The sequence below is a fragment of the Vipera berus genome (assembly GCF_964194415.1).
Source record: "Vipera berus genome assembly, chromosome: 14".
Classification (NCBI taxonomy): Eukaryota; Metazoa; Chordata; class Lepidosauria; order Squamata; family Viperidae; genus Vipera; species Vipera berus.
The window spans coordinates 2390731-2411847 of NC_138217.1; the positions used below are offsets into that span (position 1 = coordinate 2390731).

The 21117-nt window shown below is 54.6% G+C and overlaps 2 protein-coding genes across 3 annotated transcripts in view; one reads left to right on the forward strand and one right to left on the reverse strand.

The window, feature by feature from the left end:
* Window positions 1-5466: 5466 nt before the first annotated feature.
* On the forward strand, window positions 5467-10022 carry PIK3IP1 (phosphoinositide-3-kinase interacting protein 1; the record flags this gene model as incomplete). The annotated part of the gene is made up of 5 exons (XM_081338812.1): window positions 5467-5664; window positions 6103-6505; window positions 7481-7660; window positions 7906-7984; window positions 9123-10022. The coding sequence occupies 5 exons, from the start codon at window positions 5467-5469 to the stop codon at window positions 9328-9330; spliced, it is 1068 nt and encodes a 355-aa protein (XP_081194938.1). The 3' UTR covers window positions 9331-10022.
* Window positions 10023-10520: 498 nt separating this feature from the next.
* Window positions 10521-21117, reverse strand: part of LIMK2 (LIM domain kinase 2) — a 60854-nt gene continuing 50257 nt past the window's right edge. For both annotated transcript variants that reach the window (XM_081338673.1, XM_081338674.1), the window contains 8 exons: window positions 17443-17529; window positions 17100-17231; window positions 15752-15808; window positions 15163-15228; window positions 13894-14056; window positions 12773-12828; window positions 12160-12317; window positions 10521-11782 (listed from right to left, as the gene is read on the reverse strand). In XM_081338673.1, coding sequence (XP_081194799.1) covers window positions 11626-11782; window positions 12160-12317; window positions 12773-12828; window positions 13894-14056; window positions 15163-15228; window positions 15752-15808; window positions 17100-17231; window positions 17443-17529 — 876 coding nt within the window. In that variant the 3' untranslated portion in view covers window positions 10521-11625. The remainder of the gene's footprint in view (window positions 11783-12159; window positions 12318-12772; window positions 12829-13893; window positions 14057-15162; window positions 15229-15751; window positions 15809-17099; window positions 17232-17442; window positions 17530-21117) is intronic.

The following is a 21117-nucleotide window of genomic DNA, read 5'->3' on the forward strand; positions in this document are numbered from 1 at the left end:
TTGTCTTTTTTAAATGTTTTAGTTTATTTTTATTTGTTTGGTGCAGGGATTGAAAGGTGTTTCTGCGCTTTGATTGCTGAAGAGAGATTCTCCTGGTGGGAAGGTGCCATTTCTGATCGCCCCCTTTGGGGCTGCACCCTCTCCCTCTATGCTTAGGGGAACACAAGGGCTTCTGAGATCAGCCTGGAGGCCCGGCTGCCCCCTTCCCCCACGGCGCCATGCCACGGTCTGTGATTCCACAGAATAGATGCCACCCTTGAGACTAGTTGCCCCAAAGAGCCCGGTCACCAACAGTGTGCCCACCTTCCTTTCAAAAGTGACTTTGTTGCCCTCTGCAATTCGATCGCCTAACCTGGTTTCCTTCCACGTCACTGATTGAGGCTAACAGCAACAGGGTCAGCTTTAACCACGGTTTGCAAGCCTACTTCCAATCACATCTAGAGGCGATGCCACGTTAGAAATGTAATGTTGCTGCAGAAGGAAAGGGAGAATTGTGCGAGGCCCCAGGAGACAGAGGTTGGGGGGCCTGTTCACTCAGAGCAGGGGTAGGCAACCTCGGCTCTTTTATGACTCATGGACTTCAACTCCCAGAATTCCTGAGTCAGCCATGCTGAGGGGAAAGCCAGAGGTTTCCAAGCTGAGCCATGCTAACTCAGGAATTCTGGGAGTTGAGGTCCATGAGTCATAAAAGAGCCGAGGTTGCCTACCCCTGACTCAGAGGAACACCACCAGCCACTCCCCCGGCACCTTGGGGTCCTCTCGGAGAGTTCAGGTTCCCATTTCCAAGCGGGAAATGTGACCCCTTGGCACAACCCCTTCTTTTGAGCTGAGCTTGGTGAAGCTGGGTGGTAGCAGAGACAATAGCAGCTTGTGAAGGGTGGGGAGATTGTGGTTGCAGGCAGGTGGTAGGGAAAGACATGACACCAGCGCAACAGTGCCAACAGCCAAGATAGGGACCCAACCCCATCTCCCTCTGAATGTGGGTCTTCTAGAAGACAATCGTAGAGCCCACATTATGGTGGCCCAGGTTGCTGCTGGTTTTGCCTCATTAAGTGTGAACGAGAGGTGTGGAAGCAATCCCAGCTTTTTGGTTGGTGTATGCCACTGGCAGCATGGGGTTGCCCAGACTGTTTGCTGCACCATCTTTCAGACAGGTAAATCCTGCAAAATTAAAGCGTCCTCTTTATACCAAGGCATAAACTAGCATCTCCCACATGATCAGTGCCCTTCCATCTGTTGGCAAGCAGGCTGCTGAACTTTATACCCACGGTGGTTTCTGAACCTTCTTCCAGGGCAGTCTTTTGAAGAGCAAATTGTGGTAGTCCAACCCAACAGTTTGTGCATCTGGTCCTTCTTGGGTACCATCATCCCACCCAGAGCTAAAGATGGGGCCACTAGTTCCTCCAGTCGGCTTCTGGTCAGCCTATGGCTTCATCCTGATGGGATGTATTGCAAGCCTATCCATTCCCATGACTTTCAGATCCAGGGCTTGTTTGTGTGAATATAATTTGCTGAGCAACTCAAGTGTTTTCATTTTAACTCCAGAATTTAATTTCCCAGGGAAGCTCAATGTACATTTATCCCAAACATCAAAAGTCACACCCAAATCAAGTATGATATCTAGAATTCATTCTGTGATGCTTTGACAGCAGAGGCAATCCAGCCCAAATTAGTCAGTTTTGGAACTGGCGTTTGTGTGTGTGTGTGTGTGCGTGCGCGTGTGCAATTAGCCACTCTGAAATCCAGATGCAACAGGCCTGCAATGCTTCCTTTAGGCCCCAAAGTTAGACAGTCTTGGCGTAGCAATGTGACTCGAAGCGAGGGGTCTCTTGCCCTGCTCCCCTTGTGAAGATGGGGTGCAGGGTGGACCATGCTGTTCTGCTAACAGCCCTTGCCTCAAACAGATTAAAGAAGCCGATCAGAAAAGGCTTCTGCAGAAGCTATAGCAGCCCCCCCTTCTTTTGGGAACTGATGAAACTGGCTGCAAGTGGGGATTTTAAGGGGGGGGCAGCCCTTCCATTCTCCACAGCCAGCATTGTGACCCCAAGGCCTCCCTGATGGACTCGGGGTGCTCAGTAGCCCCAAACTCCAGCATGATCCCTCAGCAGGAAAAAGGTACAGGTGATGCCACCAACATTCATTTGGGAAATTATTTCTAGAGTTCATTCAGGAGAGTCTCCCCACAACCTGATCCTTGCAATGGGGTTGGTTGTGGGTCCCTCTGACATCCCAGGAAGAGGTCACAGGGCAACGGGAAGCACAAGCCAGGAAGGCTGTCCAGGTCATTTAAGGGCTTCCCCATCTCCAAAGGCAGATGCTGCTAACATGGATAAAGTGTTCCTCTTAACAGCTGAGATCTGGGAGGCGTTGTGTTGGGCGAGAAAAGGGGGGCAAATTGGAGACCCCGCAGAAGCCGAGACCGGGCAGAGACGGGGGGGGGGCTTGGGAGGCAGCGGCTGGAGCGCTTCCCTCCTCCCCCTCCCGGCTTTTGAGTGCCGTTTCTGCAAAAGGCGGGATGCGGTTGGCCCCGTGCTTCCGTCCCGCTCGGCGGTCACGGGGGACGCCGAGGCAGGCGGGCCACCCCCGGCTGCGGCTCGGTCCCCGCGGGGCCTCGTTGGGCAAAGGCTGCTCCTTGCAACGCTGAGCGGGCCGAGCGCGCCCGACGGCCAAGCCTTCCTGCCCCGTTGCTCGGCGGTCGCCCTCCCGCTGCTGGTCGAGCCGCGGACCAGACCCGCACGGCGGCAGGCGCGACGAGAAGCGCCGCGGCCTCTCGGCGGGGATCGCCCCGTCTGCCCCTCGCCCGGCTCCGCTCCGGCGTCCTTCGGCTCGCCTCGCCTCGGCTCGGAGCAGCCGGGCTCGGAGCTCCGCCGCCAAGTCAGCCTCCCCGGGCGGCCCTTCCCGCGCCGAGCGCCCCCCCCCCCGATTCAGGCCGGCTCTCCCTCCCTGGGCCGGTTCCCGTCGCTCCACGAAGGCCGGCCCTGCTCGTCCCGCCCGGGCCCCGGAGGCTGCCGAGCGCCCAGAAGGCGGCCCTTCGAGCCGGGGGGCTTCTCGCGCGAGCCGTGCCGAGCCCCTTCTGCCTCCCCGCCCGGACCGGCTCGGGTGGCGGGCGAGCGGAGCCGCCTCCCCGGGACAACGCTGGCGGGGGGGCGGTGGGGGCAGGGAGAGCGGCCCTCCGCCAAGGCGGCGGGGAGGGGCAGGCCCCGCTTTCCTCTTTGGGGGGGGGAAGGAAACGCCCTTTGCTGAACCTCCCCCTTCTCGGCGGTGCCGTGGCCGCCCCGCAAGCAGATCCCGACGCTTCGCTCCGGCCACGTCTGCGCGAGCAAGCCGGGCCGGGCGCCCCGAAGCCCTCGCCGCCGCCTCCGGGCGGGGCTGCTGGGGGAGCCGGGCGGGGATCGGGCCCATCGGCTGCTCCGGCCAGAGGGCCGCACGGAGGGTGGCTACGTCGGCATCTCCGGACCCCGCGGAGAACTCAGCCAGAGGAATCCCAGGCCAGCACCAGGCGGATGCTGAGAAGAGGGCTCAGCTCTACCTTGGCGTAAATCTGCCAGAGGTTCCATTCCGTTCCTGTAGTGTAGACCTTGTAAAGCCGTCGAGATGCTTTTCGGCCACTCTATGGAGAAAGTGGCACCCCAAAAAACCATTCCCCCCCTTCTGCACCCCCAGGTGGATCGGAGGAGCAAGAGGGAGGGCTTTCTGGCATGGGGGAGTCCCTGCCACTTCCTGCTGTCAAAGACAAATGGCCCTGGACCCAAGGACCAAGGACTCCCTGTAGTGCATAGAGACGGTGGGGAGCAGGCTGGGTTCAGAGGGGTGAGAAGAAGCAGTCAAGCCCTGCAGCCTTGGGACACAGAAAGGAAACATTTCAGAGTTGTTGCCTCAATTAACTCCCTGTAAGTCTGCCTCAAAATCTATTGCACCTCTCAAGGTAATATTTTTATCCTGACTGGAATTAAAGATGCCTCTAGGAATCACGTGTGGTTCTAGCTTCTTGGACTTGCCAACAAACTGGGATTTAAGGAGGAGCCCCCTCCTCCCCCTCCCCCAATGCACATTTGCACAAGTTGTGCAGGAGAAGTAAAAAACACCCAAAGGAGAAAGGGCAGCAGAGGCCAATCTGCAGGGGTGAAGAGTGAGAGGCAGCTCTCTTGCCCTCAGAACAGCTGGGGGGGGGGGAGCTGCTGCCAGGCCAAACAGGCCTGGTGGAAGAGCCCTAAGGCAGGCAATCCCCTGCCAGCCCATTGGCCAGCTGGCCTGGGTGCCTTCTTGTAAATAGTGTGTGTGGTGTAGTTGGTTCACATAGTGTGGTGGGATGGAGGGTTTGTTGTCACTGTGTGTTGGGGGGAGAGAGCAGGGGGGGAGGCTCAGCTAATCTCAATGTACACATGTTGCACTTTGACAATAAAGGTTTATTATTATTTATTATAGGCTCCATCCTGTTGTGCCCTCAAGGTGTGGGACATCTTGGGGAACTCTGAAAACTTAAGTCAGGACTCCAGTTAAGCTAAGAATAGGAAAAGGTTGGGGGTGGGGGTGGGTGTTGTGACTACCAAACCCTGCACAGATCTTGGCAGCCCCAGAAAGATGGCAGAACATCTGCTTGGTGGGTTCTGCCCCTAAGGAGGGTGGGGAGAGAGCCCTGTGGCTACTCTAAACTGAAAGGCTAAAAGCTTGCTTGGCACAGGAACGGTAGTTCTGTTTAGAGCGCCAGCTTGGCGAAGGCCCAAGGCCAAAATTTGGCTTCAAGAAGGAGGCTGTCTGAGCAGTTGTGTCTCTGTGGCAGAAGCAACCAGCCAAGATGGGGTGGACATTCAGGCATCTGTCATCGGCTTTCAAAAAATAGCTCTTTGGGGGCGGGTTGGGCTTTTAGTGTGGTGAGCCAAGGCCTCGCTCCTCCAGGGCATCCAAACAAGAGCTGGGAGTGCACACAGTTGGGGCTTGGCAGAAAGACGGGTCACGGGGCACTTTCTCCTTGACTCTCTCCTGCTTCCTCCCCCCCCCCCCGACTTTCTACTGCTACCTCCAAGGACAGCCCAAAAAGGCATTTGATAACCTCCATGGAACTTATGGGCAGAGAAGTGAAATTTTAGCTACACTCAGCCAGTTCAGACCATGCCAGCCCCTGAGCTGCATGGATGACTGTCATGCAGAGCCCCCTCCCCACCCCAAGCACTAAAGAAGGAACATCCTGATTGGACCATGATCAGTCCTGGCATCTTCACCCAGCAAGGTATGGGTGCGAACACCCTCCTGCCAGTTGTCCTGCAGTGATGTGTAGGTGGAAAGTAGCTACCACACTGTAGTAGCTGTCTTGACTTTGTCCAGCACCCCCTTTTCTAAAGGCATCCAACTTGGTGGTGATCACTTCTAGTGCACCAAGCATGATCCTCCTAGTCTGCAGAGCAGGCTCAGCACCCAGGGATTGTTCCTGCGGAGCTGTCCAGAAACACCATCCCAGACTCCTCTTCCATGCGCCCTGGAGGGTCCACACCGAAGGTGGAAGTGCTGGTAGAAGGAAACATTTCCACATTAGAAGATCTGAACCATCTTGGGCTGGAGACGAGATGGAGTCCAGCCTTGAAGACGCTTCCGTCTTTGTGCCCGCAAGGAGGGGGGCATAAGCAGCTCCCACAAATCACACAGAAAAAAATAGCACGAGCCGAAACGGTAGCATCCCTGGGCTGGTCGTGAGGTCCCCAAGTTACGTTTGTGCAGAGTTCCAGTTCTTACGACCCTGGCACATCCTGGAGGGTCCATGGCCCCGGCCGCTCACTCGGGTCTCCTCTTCCTGGGGCTGAGAAGCGTGGCTAGAGCATTGGCCCCAGCAGCACCGAAGGGGGTCTTGTCAGTTCTCCCATTCAGCTCACCGCACATCTTGGTGTGCCAATGTGGAGAAACAAGAATAACTCCTGGGAGGCCAGGCAGCTTGTGATCCTGTAAACCAAGTCTGGAAAATTGTGAACTAGCCCACCGTTTTCACCTACAGAAGGGACAGACCTGTCAGCTGCACACAGCGTTGTGCTAGAAACTAGTTGACGAACCACGGTCAGCAGCTCAATGCAACAAAGCAATAACTAAATTGCATAACGTCAAACTTCACGGCAGCTCACGGGTTGTGTAAAGTCGCCCCCCCCCCGAGACGGGCGGCGGCGCTGCGGGCCCAACCCACCCACCCACCCGCCCGCCCGAGCACCCTCCCCGCACGAGGCGGAGCTGGTCCGGAGCGCCTCCCCGCCCGCCCGCGGCGCCGTTCCAGATGGGCCGGCCCTGCCCGGCTGCGGAGGATGGGACCGAGGTCCGCGCCAGTCGGCTGCCTGCTGCGCGCCGGGAGGGCGGCCTGCGGGGGTCGAGGCGGCTGCGCGGCGGCTGCGCACTCCCGAGCACGAGCACGAGCCGCGGGGCGGGCTGGCCGAGCGGCCTCGGCTCGCCTCGCCTCGCCGCCCGATGGAGGCTGCCCGGCTGCTGGCGCTGCTGCTGGCGCTGCTGAGCCTCTGCTCCGCGGCCGAAGGTGCGTCGCTTGCGCGGAGCCGGGCCGGGCCGGAGGGCGGGCGGAGCGGGGGCTCCGGGGCCGGGACGCGGCCAGCTGGCGCGGGCTTTCTTTCGTGCTGGCGCTTTTGCCCGCGTTGGGCGCCACTTCCCCCATTCGCACGTGCGCTTTGCACGGGTCTGGCAGTTGGCGCGGCGTGACGCTTCCCAGACGCGCTCTCGTGGGCAGGTGGGCTGCTCGGCCCGGGCGGTTGACTTGCGGGGAGCGCTGTGGGCGCGGGGCGGCGGACAAAGCGACGCAGGAAAGAACGGGGTGCACTCTGCACGCGCCCAGAGGCAGCACGCGCGGAAGGCACACGACCACCCCCCCCGCCCGTCATGAAAGCTCCCGAATACGCATGCGCGGCCCTCCGCACGGGGCGGGCAGGATGACGTGCCTGTTTTTCTCCCGAGTCCCCGCCCCCTCGGCTCGGGATTGGCGCGCCGCTTCCAGGCCCGCCCTCGGCCTCGCGACGGGCCCCTCGGGGTGATGTCATCCTAGCCGCATCGCTCCGTGGAGTAAACAACCTGGCCCCTCCCCCGGCACGTGGCCTGCCCTGTGGGGCGGGGCCTCCGCGGCGAAGCCCCGCCCCCGCCCAGGTGCCTGGACCGGCCGCCCCGGAACCTCCAGCCGGGACCCGCCGAGCCGAGCCGAGCCGAGCCGGGCGGCGCCCTGCGGACCGGGTGGCCTCCGTCCCCGGTTCGGCCGCCTGGAAGGAGCCCGGGCAGCGCCGGCGCGGAGTTGGGCTCCTCCGGGGCTCGCGGGCCTTTCTCGGGCAGCCCGAGGGGCAGCTGCCCGCGCGGCTGAAGGGAGCCGAGGCGCCGCGGGGCTTCCCCGCGGGACTCCCGCCGCCGCCTCTGCCCTCCCTGGTCGAGGGTCTCCCGCCCTGAGCAGGGGGCTGGACTAGACGACCTCCCAGGCCCCTTCCGACCTTCTTCTTCCATGATTCCTCGGCAGATGCCACCGCCGCCCCGCCGGGCTCGCCGGCCCTGCCCGCCCGGACGCCCGCCGCCCAGGAGCCGCCCGAGGAAGCCTTCGAGCCGGCGCGGGGCGGGGCGGGCGCGGTGCAGCCGGTGGTGGGCATCAGCCAGAGGGTCAAGATGAGGCCGAGCGAGAAGAAGGACCTGGGCACGCTGGGTGAGCGGGGCGCTTGGGGGGCGTCCCTGGAGCGGCTCCCGGGGCCCCGTGAGGCTCTGCTGCGCTCCTGTCTTCTCCGGGAGCGCTTTCCGAGGTCCTGGATTTGCTGGAAGCCGCGCCTGGGGGGTCCTGCGGAGCCATTTTGCCCGCGGGGGCGGGACGGGGGGGGGAACAACCTAGAGAAGGTGCACAGGCTCAGATTGGGAGGCACTAACCTCCTCGCTGCTTTCTCTTTTCCACCACAGGCTACGTGTTGGGCATTATCATGGTGGTAGTCCTCATTGGCATCGGAGTGGGGATTGTGGTGGGCTACCTGTACAAGAGGCAAGTACTGGGGAGCAGCCCTTTATTCCCAGGGGGTTGGGATGGGGGGGCACCTAATAAATGGACACTTCAGCCTCAGCATCCATCTTGTCTGGAAAGGAAGTGCGTGTGGGTTACAGGGTGTGTGTCTTTGTTTTTTCCCCCTGTTTTAAGGTCTGTTGTGCCTGTGTGCAATACTTGCCTTTGGTTAAATAGTTTCCTTGAGTTTTCTGAGGTTTTGCATTGGGGTTCAGACCCACTTTGGTCTTATTCTTAATGCTCCTCCATGCTTCGGAGCTTGGTTTTAGGCAGATACTTAGTCGGGTGGGGGGGCTTTTTTGTTCTCTCTTGAGGCAGGACCTTTGGGAATTGGTCAGAAACCCACTCCTCTTGCAGTCACTAACAGAATAACAGAGCTGGAAGGGACCTTGGAGGTCTTCTAGTCCAACCCCCTGCTCAAGAAGAGCCTCTACCATTTCAGACAAGTGGCTGAATTTCTCTTGCTTCTCTCCTTAGTTCTGCTAGTGCAGCTGCAATCTGCACTCAGAACCTGAAATGTGTCCAGCAAGTCTGTCCTGGAGAGGGACCTCCATATTTGGGGGTGGGGACCGACATTCTGTGCAGTGCCCCACAGATGGCAAAGAGCCATGGGAGACAGCTATTATAGTTGGTAGCAAATGAAAATTAATTTCCAATAAATTGGGTGGGTTGTGTGTGTGCCCCATTTACTACACAGGGATGGGTTGGGCGGAGGTGTCCCTGGCCTATTCCTGCAAACGGTGGGCTCCTCTCATTCTTCAGCTAGCTAAGAGAGTTGCCCGAAGCATTTTGGGGGTTTAATAAGTGGCGATGGAGAGATTTCTAGAATGGCATTTGCAGAGCCGAGAAAAACTCTCCCAACTCAGCCTGTGATCTCCAACAGCAGCCTTTGCTGTTTCTCGGGGGCCATCGAAGGTCAAATACCCCTCCCCCCTTTTGGCACTTGCTACAGACAGGGAAGCAGTTGGATCTGCGATGGTTCTGCACCCGAACGCGCTTCTTGGGGCACCAGTGCCACGGGGCAGTTCAGGTTTCCTACACTGGCTTGAGAAAAACAGCACCTGCTGAAGTTGTAGGTACACACACAGAGAGACACCCCCGTCTCTTCGGTCTCTTCCAGGGGCAAAGATCTAAAAGAGCAGCGGGAGCAGAAAGCCAACGAGCGCGAAATGCAGCGGATCACTTTGCCCCTCTCGGCTTTCAGCAACCCGGCCTGCGAGCTGGTGGAGGAGAACGTCATTGTGGTGCACACAAACCCCACTCCGGTGGAGGAGATTCAGGAGGGCAACACTCCACTCATGGGCCAGGCCGGCACTCCGGGGGCTTGAGGGAGAGGCGCCCCACCGGACCTCTGAGGCGGACGCCTCTTTGCCTCTCCATTTACCCCCAGGATCCATTTGTATTTTGCTTTTCCATTTGAAGACAGCTCAGCCGGACAGAAAAAGCGCCTAGCACCAGCTCTCCGGAGTGGCTCTGCAGGGGGCCTGTTTGAGGCCAGGGGCCGGATCGGGCTTCGGGAGGGTCTGCTGCCGCCTCCGTTTTATTGGTTGTGGGGCCTGCCCGTCGCCTGAGCAGGGCAGTGCAGGAATGGGGAGCTTTACTGAAAGTGTTTGTGCAAGCATCTGATCCTGCACACCCTTGGAAGTGGCCATGGCCAGACAGAAACCCCCTCCCTGCTCCCAGGGGCGGAGGTGGCCAGGCCGGTCTGAGCAGAGGGGAGAGGCTGGGGGGCAGCACCGAAGGCTTGGAAGGGCTTTGGGCAGGGCTGAAGTGGCGGGTTGGTGTCTTTTGTGCCAGCGAGGAAGCAACTCCAGGTAGGCTATTATTTTATTTTATTTTTTACCTTTTACCACTCGAGGGAGGGAACTGGGACTTGGATGCCAAAAGCCAAGGTTTCTTAAGAGTTCTGTTTATGCAGGTTTGGAGGTTTTTTAAAATCTTTTAAATGCCTTTGGATACAGTTTATTTCTAAGTGTTTTGAATACCTCATACCTAAAAATAAAACTATTTCAGGTTGTAAGTGTCTTGTTTGGTGGGATTCACCTCGCTGCACCTGGGGGCGCACGTACCGCCTCCCTTCTCTTTCCAGCTGCCTCCTGTCCAAGTCTCAGCCGCTCTCAGGTTGCCAATACTTAGGATTTGCTCTACCAACTGCCCAGTCCTCCCAAGAGTCTCTTCAGCAGATCTTCTGGAGTTCTGGCGGACTCCTTTATAGTCACCAAAGAAAGCCTCCACCCCAAGTTCCCTATTCAAGAGCAGGTCTGTTTATTCCCCTTTTTAATGTCCTATTAAAAGCAGCTTCCCTCAGTGGGCATTGCAAAGAAAAGCAAGTGAATTTGTGCAACAACACAAGCCCTGGCAGCACAACCACAAACTCAACAGTTGTCTTGCAGGAGTTTAGTGCTCTTGTTCTTTGCAATGCAAGTATTGTCAACCCGGAGTAGGATATGGACCAAACCCACCAAAACGCCCTTGGGGGTCAGCTCCGAACATGGCTTCAAGAAATAACTACTTTCATCTTCCTAGAACAAAGTTTATTACTTTTAAACAAAAAAAATCTGATGTGCGCTTACAACGGTTGGGTCACATCTCTTGAACACATGATCCAGGTTTCCTGCAGCTGGCCCGTTTATAGCACGTGTGTGTGTGTGTGTGTGTGTGTGCGCATGCGCACACCTTTTCAGAATGAAATGAAATCTGGTCTAAAACGTGGGCCTGGCAGAGTTGCCTAGACCTGCCATACCAGGGCCCGGCATTTTGAGTTCTTGCGCATGAAAAAGGGATGGAAGACCTTCCAGATACCACTGAACTACAATGCACAGCATTCCACAATCTCAGGATGTGCGGCCAGGCCTGCTGGGAGATGTTCAATATCCAGGGGTCTAAATGTTGCCTACCTTTCAGCAGCTCTTAATGCATTTTGCAGAGAGGGGAGAGATGCAACCAGCACAGCTTCCTCTCTGCATCTGGAAGAGGGAGGGGAAAGGTGGCCCCAGCCGGGTGTTTCTCTGAAAGGAGAGGGGCCTGAAATGGAGGACAGAGGTAGTGACTCTATAATGTGCCCAGGTTGATTGCTCCACTCCTGGTCAGCTACAAATTGTTTGGGAAGAGGAGCACTTCCACCAATCCCTTCCCTCAAATGGGGAAACTGCCCAGTGTGTGGTCCTGCAGCACCTGGGCCAATGGGGTAGACAAGATGAAATACCACGTAGTACATAAAGAGTTCCAGGTTGCCCTCCCCTTGCCTGGTCTAGCAGAACAGGGAGTCCCAGTGAAAGGCAACCCCAAGCTTTGTATCCTGGCTGGTCTCTGCTTTGTGAGCCCAACCAGGAGCCTTCACAAACTGTAGTGTATTGTGTTGGAAGGCAGGTCCACACCCTGAATCCTGAGAACCGTGTTTCCTAAGACAGAGCATCTCCACTGAGAAGTGAGTGGCGTGCAGAAGAGGCTGGTGCTTTCAGGAAGGGCCACAAGCTCACGGGAGGTGGCCGTAGTGGACAGAAGCACCGAGGCGGCGGAGGACTTCTTCCTGTGGTCACCAAAAGGATGGGACGGAGATTTTTCTGCTGCCTCCAGGAAAAATTCGTGGAAAGAAGATGCGCAGCGATGGCTGAGTGGTGGGACTAGGTCAGACTGCCAGAGTGCTTGTCCCGAATCAGGCCAAACTGCACGCTCACGCTGTGGTCCAGTTCCTCCAGCTCTGAAGGGAGAGGAATGCCCAGTTCTCCCAGGTACAAAGAAAGGGCTTCAAAAGAATCCTCCAGTTTGGAAAACGGGGGCCTAGGAGGGAACGCAGGAGAAGGAAAGGTAGCAATGGGGCCCTCCCAAAAGCAGCAGCCATTAGCAGACCTCCGAGCATCACCGCAAGCCTTTTTCCAAAACGGAGCTGGCCCTAAAACTCCATTCTCTGCCGAGGTAATGATCCCTCCTGCCCCAGCCTCTTAAGCTGTTGAGAAACACAGCAGAGGATCAGGCCCCGAACCTGAGTGGTCTGCTCTGCTGGGAATGCACGAGAGAACGAGGGGCACCTGGTGGGCCAGCCACATGCAGCAACGGGGCTGCCTTGCCTCCCCTCCCCTCTCCTAAATGGCTTGCTTTCAGCCCCCCCAAGGGAGTGGGGCAGAAAGGGACACCCCCATCCTCCCCCGAAGACTGACCTGCTCTCTGGCTCCAGCCTGCAGCAGATGGCTGCCAGAGGGAAGAAGGCCGAAGGACAGTCCACCGGGACAAACTTCTCCCAGAACAGCTTCACGTTGAGGCCAAAGTCCAGGGTGCGAGGGAGGCAGTCTGGGTCAGCGTACACTTGTCCTATGATCTGGAGCAGAGCAACTGCCCATCATTCCCCGCCCCCAGCACCTGAAGCAGGACGCCTGGCTCAGCTACCTGCTGCTTCTGTTGACTCAGGAAGGAGGCCTAAGCAGGAGGCAACTGCACGCCTCCAGGTACCCCAAGACCTGCGGGGAAGCAGCAGGCTCCCTCCCGACACCCCCTCTTGGCAACCTTCACTGGGTGCCACAGTATTTATTCCTGCTGGCTTGGCTTTTGCTAAGCAGATCGGTTGCCACAAGGGCCCTTCCTGACAGGCACCGTTCAGGCCAGGCAACTTCCCTACCGGAACTTAGTGGGAGAGGCAACCTTGAAAGATTTGAATTCCTAGGCCTGTTATTGTATCCGCCTTTCCCCAAAGTAAGAGAAAATTATATTGATGCATTTGCCAAAACGGGACTGATCCTCAAGCCCCCCCCAATCCCCTCAATGGGCTAAGCTTACCTCGCAGAGCACTATTCCAAAGGAGAAGATATCGACCTTCTCATCGTAACTCTGTCCTGCAAGAATCGAAAACAGCCAGAAGGGGAGGGCACGTCAGTCAAATAGAGAAAATACGGATGAAAACCAACGTGCGGGGGGGGGGGGGGTAGCCAGACACAGAAGGGGGCATGGAAGAAGAGGGGTGGGGGCAAGTATCCTGTTGGTGTCCAGCTGCCAAGGAGCCGCGTGAGCCTCCGCAGGGCATCCCCACTCAGCCTGTGAGGGGAGGAAGAGGAGAGAAAAAGCTTCCCCATCAGTATCAGGGTACCCCTTCTGGAAGTCGTGCTCCCCCAAAGAACATCAGGCCAGATGTGCTTCCCCCACCAAGCGGGGAGGGGTGGGAAATGAGAAGAAGGGAGGCAAGGCCAGTCAGCCTTTCAGGTGGTCCAGAGAAGAAGGACCCATATGAGCGCTAAAGTGACCTCCACTGTAAGACGACAGTAACACAATCTTGCAAGTGTGACAGCATGTCCCCCCTCCCTTACTCTTCCCTTCCAAGGAACGAGGGGGGGGTCCCTTCCAAGAAGCCTGCTGTGCCCCCAGTCCTTCCTTGGGCTGAGAGAACACTTGTCGGACGCCATCTGACTGTGGCTCTACCTCCTGTCTGGTATGCAGATCACTGCTGCATACCACTAGGCAGTCCTCGACTTATGACCGATTCCTTAGCAACTGTTTCATGTTAGGACAGACCGACCTTGGGGCTACTTATGACCTGGATTTGAAGTTCCAACAGTTCCCCCCCCCAGCCATGTGAGTGAACTTTGGGCACTCGGCAACCAGCTTACATTTACAGTTCTTTGCAGCATTCCACATTTACGTGCCTAAGTTTCACAAGAGTTTTGTCAAACACCAGTTTTTCAGCAAAACTGCACCCACAGCGAGCCACAGGTTCACTTAAGGACCACCACAATCTCAGGCTCCACTCCGGTCTTAGGGCAAGGACTACCTGCGCAGAGCCCATGATAGGACAGACCAACCGCTGCCAAATGCACACAACCAAGAGACCTCAGCCCGGCGGCTGGGCTCCCCAATGGCGAGTTTTGCAGGCTCCTCCGTGGCGCCAGGAGTAGGGGGGCTCCTACCATTTAGCATCTCGGGGGCCATCCAATACGGGTTCCCGACCACAGTGTAGCGCTTCCTCCGCTCGCTCTTGCGCAGCGTCCGCTTCTTGGCCAGGGGGGGCCTCTTCCTCTCCTCCACAATCAGCCGAGAGAGGCCAAAGTCAGCAACCACCACCGTGTTGTCCTGGGCCAAAGGAAGACGAAGCAAAACCCGCAAGAATTAGGAAGCCCTGCGGGGAAGGCCATTTGGGAGGGCAGACACCGCTGTGCCACGTTCTGGGGACCCATTTCGTACACGTGGCACCAGCACCGCCCAGGGGCACAAGAGCTCCCCCCGGCTCTTCCGGCCTTCACCAACTGCCAGCAGTTCTCGGGCTCTCAGGCGTGAAGGTTTTTCAACTCTATGGAAATTAGGTTTGTTTTATCCAAGTGCACATAAAACAATGAAAAATCTCCAGTTTAGGCCGCCTCCATTCATTGGTCCTCAAAGAATTTTACAAGTTTTGTTTGCCTTAAAAAAGCAAAATAAAAGGGGGATATAAATCTGGGACCCTGAAGTAGCAAAGGATGGTCTCGTTTTTCAGGGCTCTCCATACTTGGCAGCTTTAAGACTTGTAGACTTCAAGCCCCAGAATTCCTCCGTCAGCTGTACTGAGCTATGTTGGCAGAGGAATTCTGGGAGTTGAAGTCCACAAGGCTGAAAGTTGCCAAGGTCGGAGACCTCTGATTTATATCTTCCTTGAGTTGTTAAACCAACCAACGGGCTTTGATTCACATTCAACATTCTCAAGGAAAGTGACTGGGGGGGAGTTTGCGATTCTCCATTCAAAGTGGGACCCATGATCAAACTAGTTATCGTAATGATCGGACTGACTGGCATTCATGCTTCTCAAAGACTAAAGCACCCTATTAAAGAGTTTCTTCTTTTCTGGAGACAGGGATCCCCAAATTCATTATCAGTTATAAAACAATTCCTCAATGGTCAAGTGCTTATTTTGGGCTCAGCCCCAATCAAGAACTGGGTTGGCCATTCTTTGGTGCTTTTTGCTATTAACGGGAGAGGAGTTGTTGCTGCAACATTAATAATACTCTCCTGGGCGCCACTCTAATGGTTGGTGCATTGTTAGGTGAGTTTTCCAACGGTGAGACCTTTGTGCAACTCCAACCTGAGGCAGGTGCCTCCCGGGGAAAGAGGCAGGACCCCCAAAGACCCCCCAGCCCCCCAGGACCTCGGCAGCCGAGCAGGAAGCAGACCTGGCCAAGCACACTCCAAGCAATGCAAGTACTCACCAGTTTGATCAGGCAGTTGTGGGAGTTCAAATCTCGGTGAATGATGCGCATGGAGTGCAGGTAAGCCTGCAAGTGGGAGAAGCCAGAGGTGAAGACGAGGCGCCATCAGTCTCGGTGCTCAGCCTCAGCTGCTGTCCTGGGAGCCTTTGGTGCTGCCGCTGAGCAACCGAAGGGCTACTTGGGCCCCTGGAGACCTTCCCTGGGAGCGGCCGAGGCCTTCAGGCAAGTCAGAGGAGGGAGCAGCCCTACACCAAGAGGAGCCCCAAGGGCTGGGGGGAGAAGCCGTGGGTTGGACCTCACCTTCCTTATCAGATTGCAGTAGGGCTAAAATGCAGGCAGATATCATTCTTTGTGCTTTAAATTTCCAAAAAAGGCGCCACAAACAACCAACTCTTGTGTCACCCTCGCTTTGGGAAACCCATGACTCACTAAAACCTCAGATGCTCCCCCAGGAAATTCTGTGAGTCCACACCAGTTTCAGCAAACCTTCCAACTGCAGCTGAGTGGACTGAGCCCGCACTCTCTCCTCTGGGCAATTCACCCACTGCCCCTTCGCAAGGCCAGGAGGGGGTCCAGGAAGGGGGCTCACCATTCCAGAGGCAATTCCTTTGGCAAAGCTGACCTTCTGTTCCCAAGGAAATGGATCCTGCAAGGAAAAAAGGCTCCCTTCGTTAACGTGTCTCCCTTCGTTAACTGAAGAAATTTCTTAATGATAACCTGGCAGGTTGCAGAGCAAAACTGTATGTCCAGAGTCATTCCCCCCCCCAGGAATGTTTCTGGGCTCCAAACGAACCCTCAAATGAGTGTTTTAGAAAAACAAGATTACCTTGATGAAAAAACCCAGGAACCATTATGTAGGGAAAAAGGAGCTGGAACAGTGTTTTGTTTTGTTTTTTTTAATCCCATTTATATCCCGCCCTTCTCCGAAGACTCAGGGCGGCTTACAAGCTTAGCAATAGCCTTCATTCTATGTATATGCCTGCTTATTAGGGCTTTCACACACCCCCAAGCGGTATTATTACAAAGTCAGCTTATTGCCCCCAACAATCTGGGTCCTCATTTTACCTACCTGGGAAGGATGGAAGGCTGAGTCAACCTTGAGCCTGGTGGGACTCGAACCTGCACTAATTTGCAGGCAGCTGGTGTTACCTAAGGAGGCATCAGCCCACTGCTCCACCGAGGCTCTTTTAAAGTTGGAAAGCGCAAAACAACATTTGAAAGCAGTTCAGGCAGGTGTCTCCTCAATTCACTGGATTTTAAGGAGGTGCTGAAGCTCCAATCAGATTTGCAAGACTGATGGCAATCCCACCAGGTAGGCCAGCCAGGAAATCAACTCCTTGGAAACGGGCTTTTTATCAAAATGGGTTACAGTAACAGGACCTTGCCAGTGAACTAGAGAGAGGTCCACCTGAGCCACTTCTGGCTGTTGTGCTGTTGTTCTGGACTTCCAACGGGCCCCATCCAGCCCCTTTTGCCCAGGCAGCAGGTCCTGCCCCACCAAGGCCACCTTCCCTAGTCTCCCTAAGGGCACACCGAAGGCCCAGAGCAAATGGGCTGGTGAAGGGGGCAAGAGACTCAGTTTTCCTTTAGTAAGTGGGCATTTTGTGATTACTAATGCTGACAATGTCATCCGTTTTGTAAAAGGTCCAGGATTTGCCATCAAATTTCACACAGTCCAGAAGGGCTACCCTTGTTCTAAAATGCATGATTCGAAAGGGAGCAAAGCGATATCAGGTGTTGGTGGGCTTCACACACCATGCTAAGCCAAGATTTGTTGAAAAGGTCACCACTGCCCTGTTTAAGCCAGATACAAAAACCCTTTTTTCATGAGCCAGCCATGGGATGGGGTTGCATTTCGTGATGTTTTGGCTGCTTCTTTCACAAGGACCTTCTTTCCCCTGGCCCAGCCTACGGGGGCTGCAAGAGACGGCACCCACCGCATTCCGGAGGAAGTCCTTCAGAGTCCCCCCTTCAATGTACTCGGTGAGAAGATTCAGCTTCTTGTCCTTGTACAAGACCCCGATGAACTTCAGGACATTGGGATGCTCTAGGCTGCGCATCACTTTCACCTGCAAGAGAGAGAAATTCTCGAGCTTGGAATAAAGTGAAGTCTCTCCCTCAGGGACCCTGCTTTTACTACCAAAGTAACACCAAAATAACTGGTGTGCCAAAAAAAATAAATCAGCTGATGTCCAAGATCTAAGTCACTTTCCTCTGGTGGGGCCTTAAGCCACAAGGCTGCTGAAAGGAAGTGCAGCCCTTTCCAGAAACGGTGCTCACCTCGGTTAGGAAGGTCTTCTGTGTCTCTTCATCACAACGAATCAGTTCCTTCATCACCATCACCGTGCCGGTGGCTTTGTGAGTCACCTGATGAATAGAAGAGCGTTACATCCATTAAGAAGCCCAACTGGAGGAGAACAGGGGTTCTTCTAGCTTTGCCCAGTTGAATCACTTTTAATCCCCTGCAATTCTGCCGGGAGCCCTGGAGAAAAAGCCCGTCCACAGGCTGGTGAGGGGAAGGAAGGAAGCCAAGCTTGGAAGCTGAGGACGTTCTTCCCTCCCATCAACGGCTAAGCTGTGACCAAGGTTGCCTTCTGCTCCTCCAAGATTTGAAAGCGCTGCTGCCTGGTGGAGTCAAGATCTGCTGCTACGGCTGCAGGCAAAACAACAAGCAAGGGAGAGATTCAACGTGAACCTGGCCAAGAAAATCCGGGGTGGGCTGGCACTGGGGAGAGCTTCTTCCTTTCTGCTCTGCAACTGCAGGTTGCTCTGAGTGAGCAAAGAGGACTTTACGCTTTTCAAGCTGAAAATAAAACAGCTTCTACGCCTGCTTCCAGGAAGCCTTCGGCAGCAAGCACTGGCCTCTCTGTGTTGCACTGAAACTCCCCACCACGCTGGGCACAGGGAGGGAGGCCTAGGCTGCTCCTGGGCTCGTGTGGTGCACTGGAAGACTTTTAAATGCCTTGGTGGCCACAGAAAAAGAAATAATTTGCTTTCTGCTTAAAAACTCCCCTATCTACCATCCACACACGGGGGCACTTTTCACACTAGCCCTGGTGGCACTCATAACAGGAGCGTGGAAAAGAATTTATACCTCAAGCGTTATTGTTTCGCCTAAGAGCTCCTCTTTTTCTGTTGGGTTGCCTGGTGTGGCTCAGCTGGGAGGCCAAACCGGCCAGAAAGCTCCAGCTGGTTCTGGATCTGGAGCTGCAGAGTCAGCATTTGCCTTTTGAAAGCAGCCTTTGTAAAATGCCCTGACAATCTATGGAAGGGAAGCCTGGCTACTCCAGTTCTCTGCGCTCGTTTCCCTCCCTCTTTCCTGCGCCCAGAAGCCTGTGCAAGCCAAGTGCTTTCCAAATGAGCATTGTGCAGAAATAATTACGTTCAAAGAAGCCTTTGATTCAAGGACCTTTATGCACCAAGACACACCACAAATTTCATTAGCCAGAAGAATTTTCCTAGAACTTGGAGAGAAGTCTGTGACCTTTCATCCAGTAGCTTTTTGTCAATGTTATTTGCATCCACAGCGCCTGTTTGGCTATGCGCTTATTTATTTATGTTAAAAAATAGTCGTAACTCACGCTGGGAAAGTGTGCAGGAGAGCCTTTCCAAGGAACTCGAGCCACAGCGACATTTTTGGCCTAGGAAGTGTGAAGCTGGTGGAGAGCAAAAGCTTCTGCACTGCTTCAGAGACTGTCACAAGTTACAACAAAGTAGAAGAAGACTAAGGGACGCGGTGGCTCAGTGGGTTAGGACGCTGAGCTTGTCGATCAGAAGGTCGGCAGTTTGGCGGGTCGAATCCCGAGTGCCGTGTAGCAGAGTGAGCTCCTGTTACTCGTCCCAGCTTCTGCCAACCTAGCAGTTCGAAAGCATGTAAAAATGCAAGTAGAAAAATAGGGACCACTACGGTGGGAAGGTAACAGCGTTCCGTGTGCCTTTGGCGTCCAGTCATGCCGGCCACATGACCACGGAGACGTCCTCGGACAAGCGCTGGCTCTTCGGCTTTGAAACGGAGATGAGCACCGGCCCCTAGAGTCGGAAACGACTAGCACGCATGTGCGGGGGAACCTTTACCTTTACCTTTTTACCTAGAAGAAGACTGCTCAGACCACAAACACATTTAGCCAGTTCGGTTGTGCTTTCTTATCTGAAATCGAGCCTGGCAACTTGCAAGCCAGGCCCTTCCAGCACATCCCAGCAGCCTCGGAGTCAACAAGGCAGACAAGCAGCGACAGCCCAGGGAGGGCACCTCGGAGCAGGGTGCACCTTGTTGGGCTTTGTTTTCACCCCACAGCCCTACACAAACAAGAAGGGGGTTGCCTGAAGGATATGAACACCTAACGTAAGGTGTTTTTTATGACCTGTGGACTTCAATGCCCAGGATTCCTGAGTCAGCAGGGCCCTTTTATGGCTGGCTCAGGAATTCTGGGAGGTGAAGTCCAGAAATCATAAACGGGCCATGGTTCCCCCCAGCCCTGCTGTTAAGAGGACTAGTCTTAAAACAACTTATTCACTTCAGCACGAATTTCTTAAACTACGTATCACCAAATACAGAAGAAAAGAAAGTTCGGGAGAAAGTGAGACAATATGACTAGCCATCTGTTTATATTAAAAATATAAATTTCTCAGACTGTTGCGATTTGTAATCCTTTTTGGATTACAATTGTAAGTCTGGCATGTTTTGTGGCAGGTGACCATCTGTCTGAATTCTGGATAGTGGACTCAGTATTCTGAAGGCAGCAGAATAGAAGAGAAGGAACTGGAGAAGATAATAAAACACAAGGACCTGCAAACAGAAATAAAGCGACTGCAGCAAGAGGAAAGAAAGGCGGTATCAATAGGAACAGGCACTTTGGGTGCCATTACAAAAGGCAACTTAATGTGGAACAGCTTCCGTCCTGCAACGAGGCTTTTAAACCACCAAACTTCAACATCTGCCTCTCCCAGGTCCTTCGGAAGGACTTGATGGGGCAGACAAATTGCCAAATCCAGTCCGAACCTCTGGCTGACTGTGTGACAAACCATATATCTCCTAATACTACAACTCCTAACAAAGTGCCTAAAAGCTATTTCCAACAGCCCAGACAGTAAAATCCAAATGTAATTTCAACAAAAATAGAAGAGTTAAAGAGTTTTTTTGAGGGGCTTATAAAAAACATTGTATGTATCATTTGACTTTAACCCAAATTGCTTAATGGCAAAAATAGAGATGGTGCTCTGCCTATCAACACAAGCAAGCTGTTCTGTGCACAGCAAGTAACAGAAGAAGTGCTAGTATCTGCTAAACTTAATTTAAGCCAACTTCATTACCAACTGCAAAGGGACTGGCGGTAAAAGAACCACCTGGGTTCCCAGCTATAAAGGCAGAAAGAGGATTAACCATCTGGCTCTTCCAACAACCTTACTAAGGATGAGAATCTGTCTGGGATTCTTTGGAATTACCCCTATGTGAGTCTATGCAATGTGAGAATTCTCTCAAATAGAAATGAGGTTTTCTCCTGGATTTACACAAAACCTCTAATAGGGAATAGATAGAAAATGCCAATCAGCCTCCCCCCGCCCCCCACTTTTGCTGCAGACTGAAGAATCTGTGCTTGGTCCATTTGAGCCAGGATCAATACCCTCCTACAGCCAGATGTCAAAAGGCAAACAGAAGATGTATTTATTATCCAGGAGAGAAAATCTCAGACATGCAACGTTGCAGATTTGGGAGTCAGCAAAACCTTTGGCAACTCTAACAGGATCACAAAATAACTCTTGAGTCAATCCAGAATGGACTTTTAAAGTAAAAGGAAAGACAATTGCCAACTTGACTCACTCCCTGCTAATTAAAGAAAATACAAGATCTCAAAGAAAAAACATACTGACATGCACTGCCCCAGTTAACCTTTCTGTTTCCGAGCAGTCGCTACAGGCCTAGTAATTTGTGGAAGGTTACTGATCAGGATTTATTTT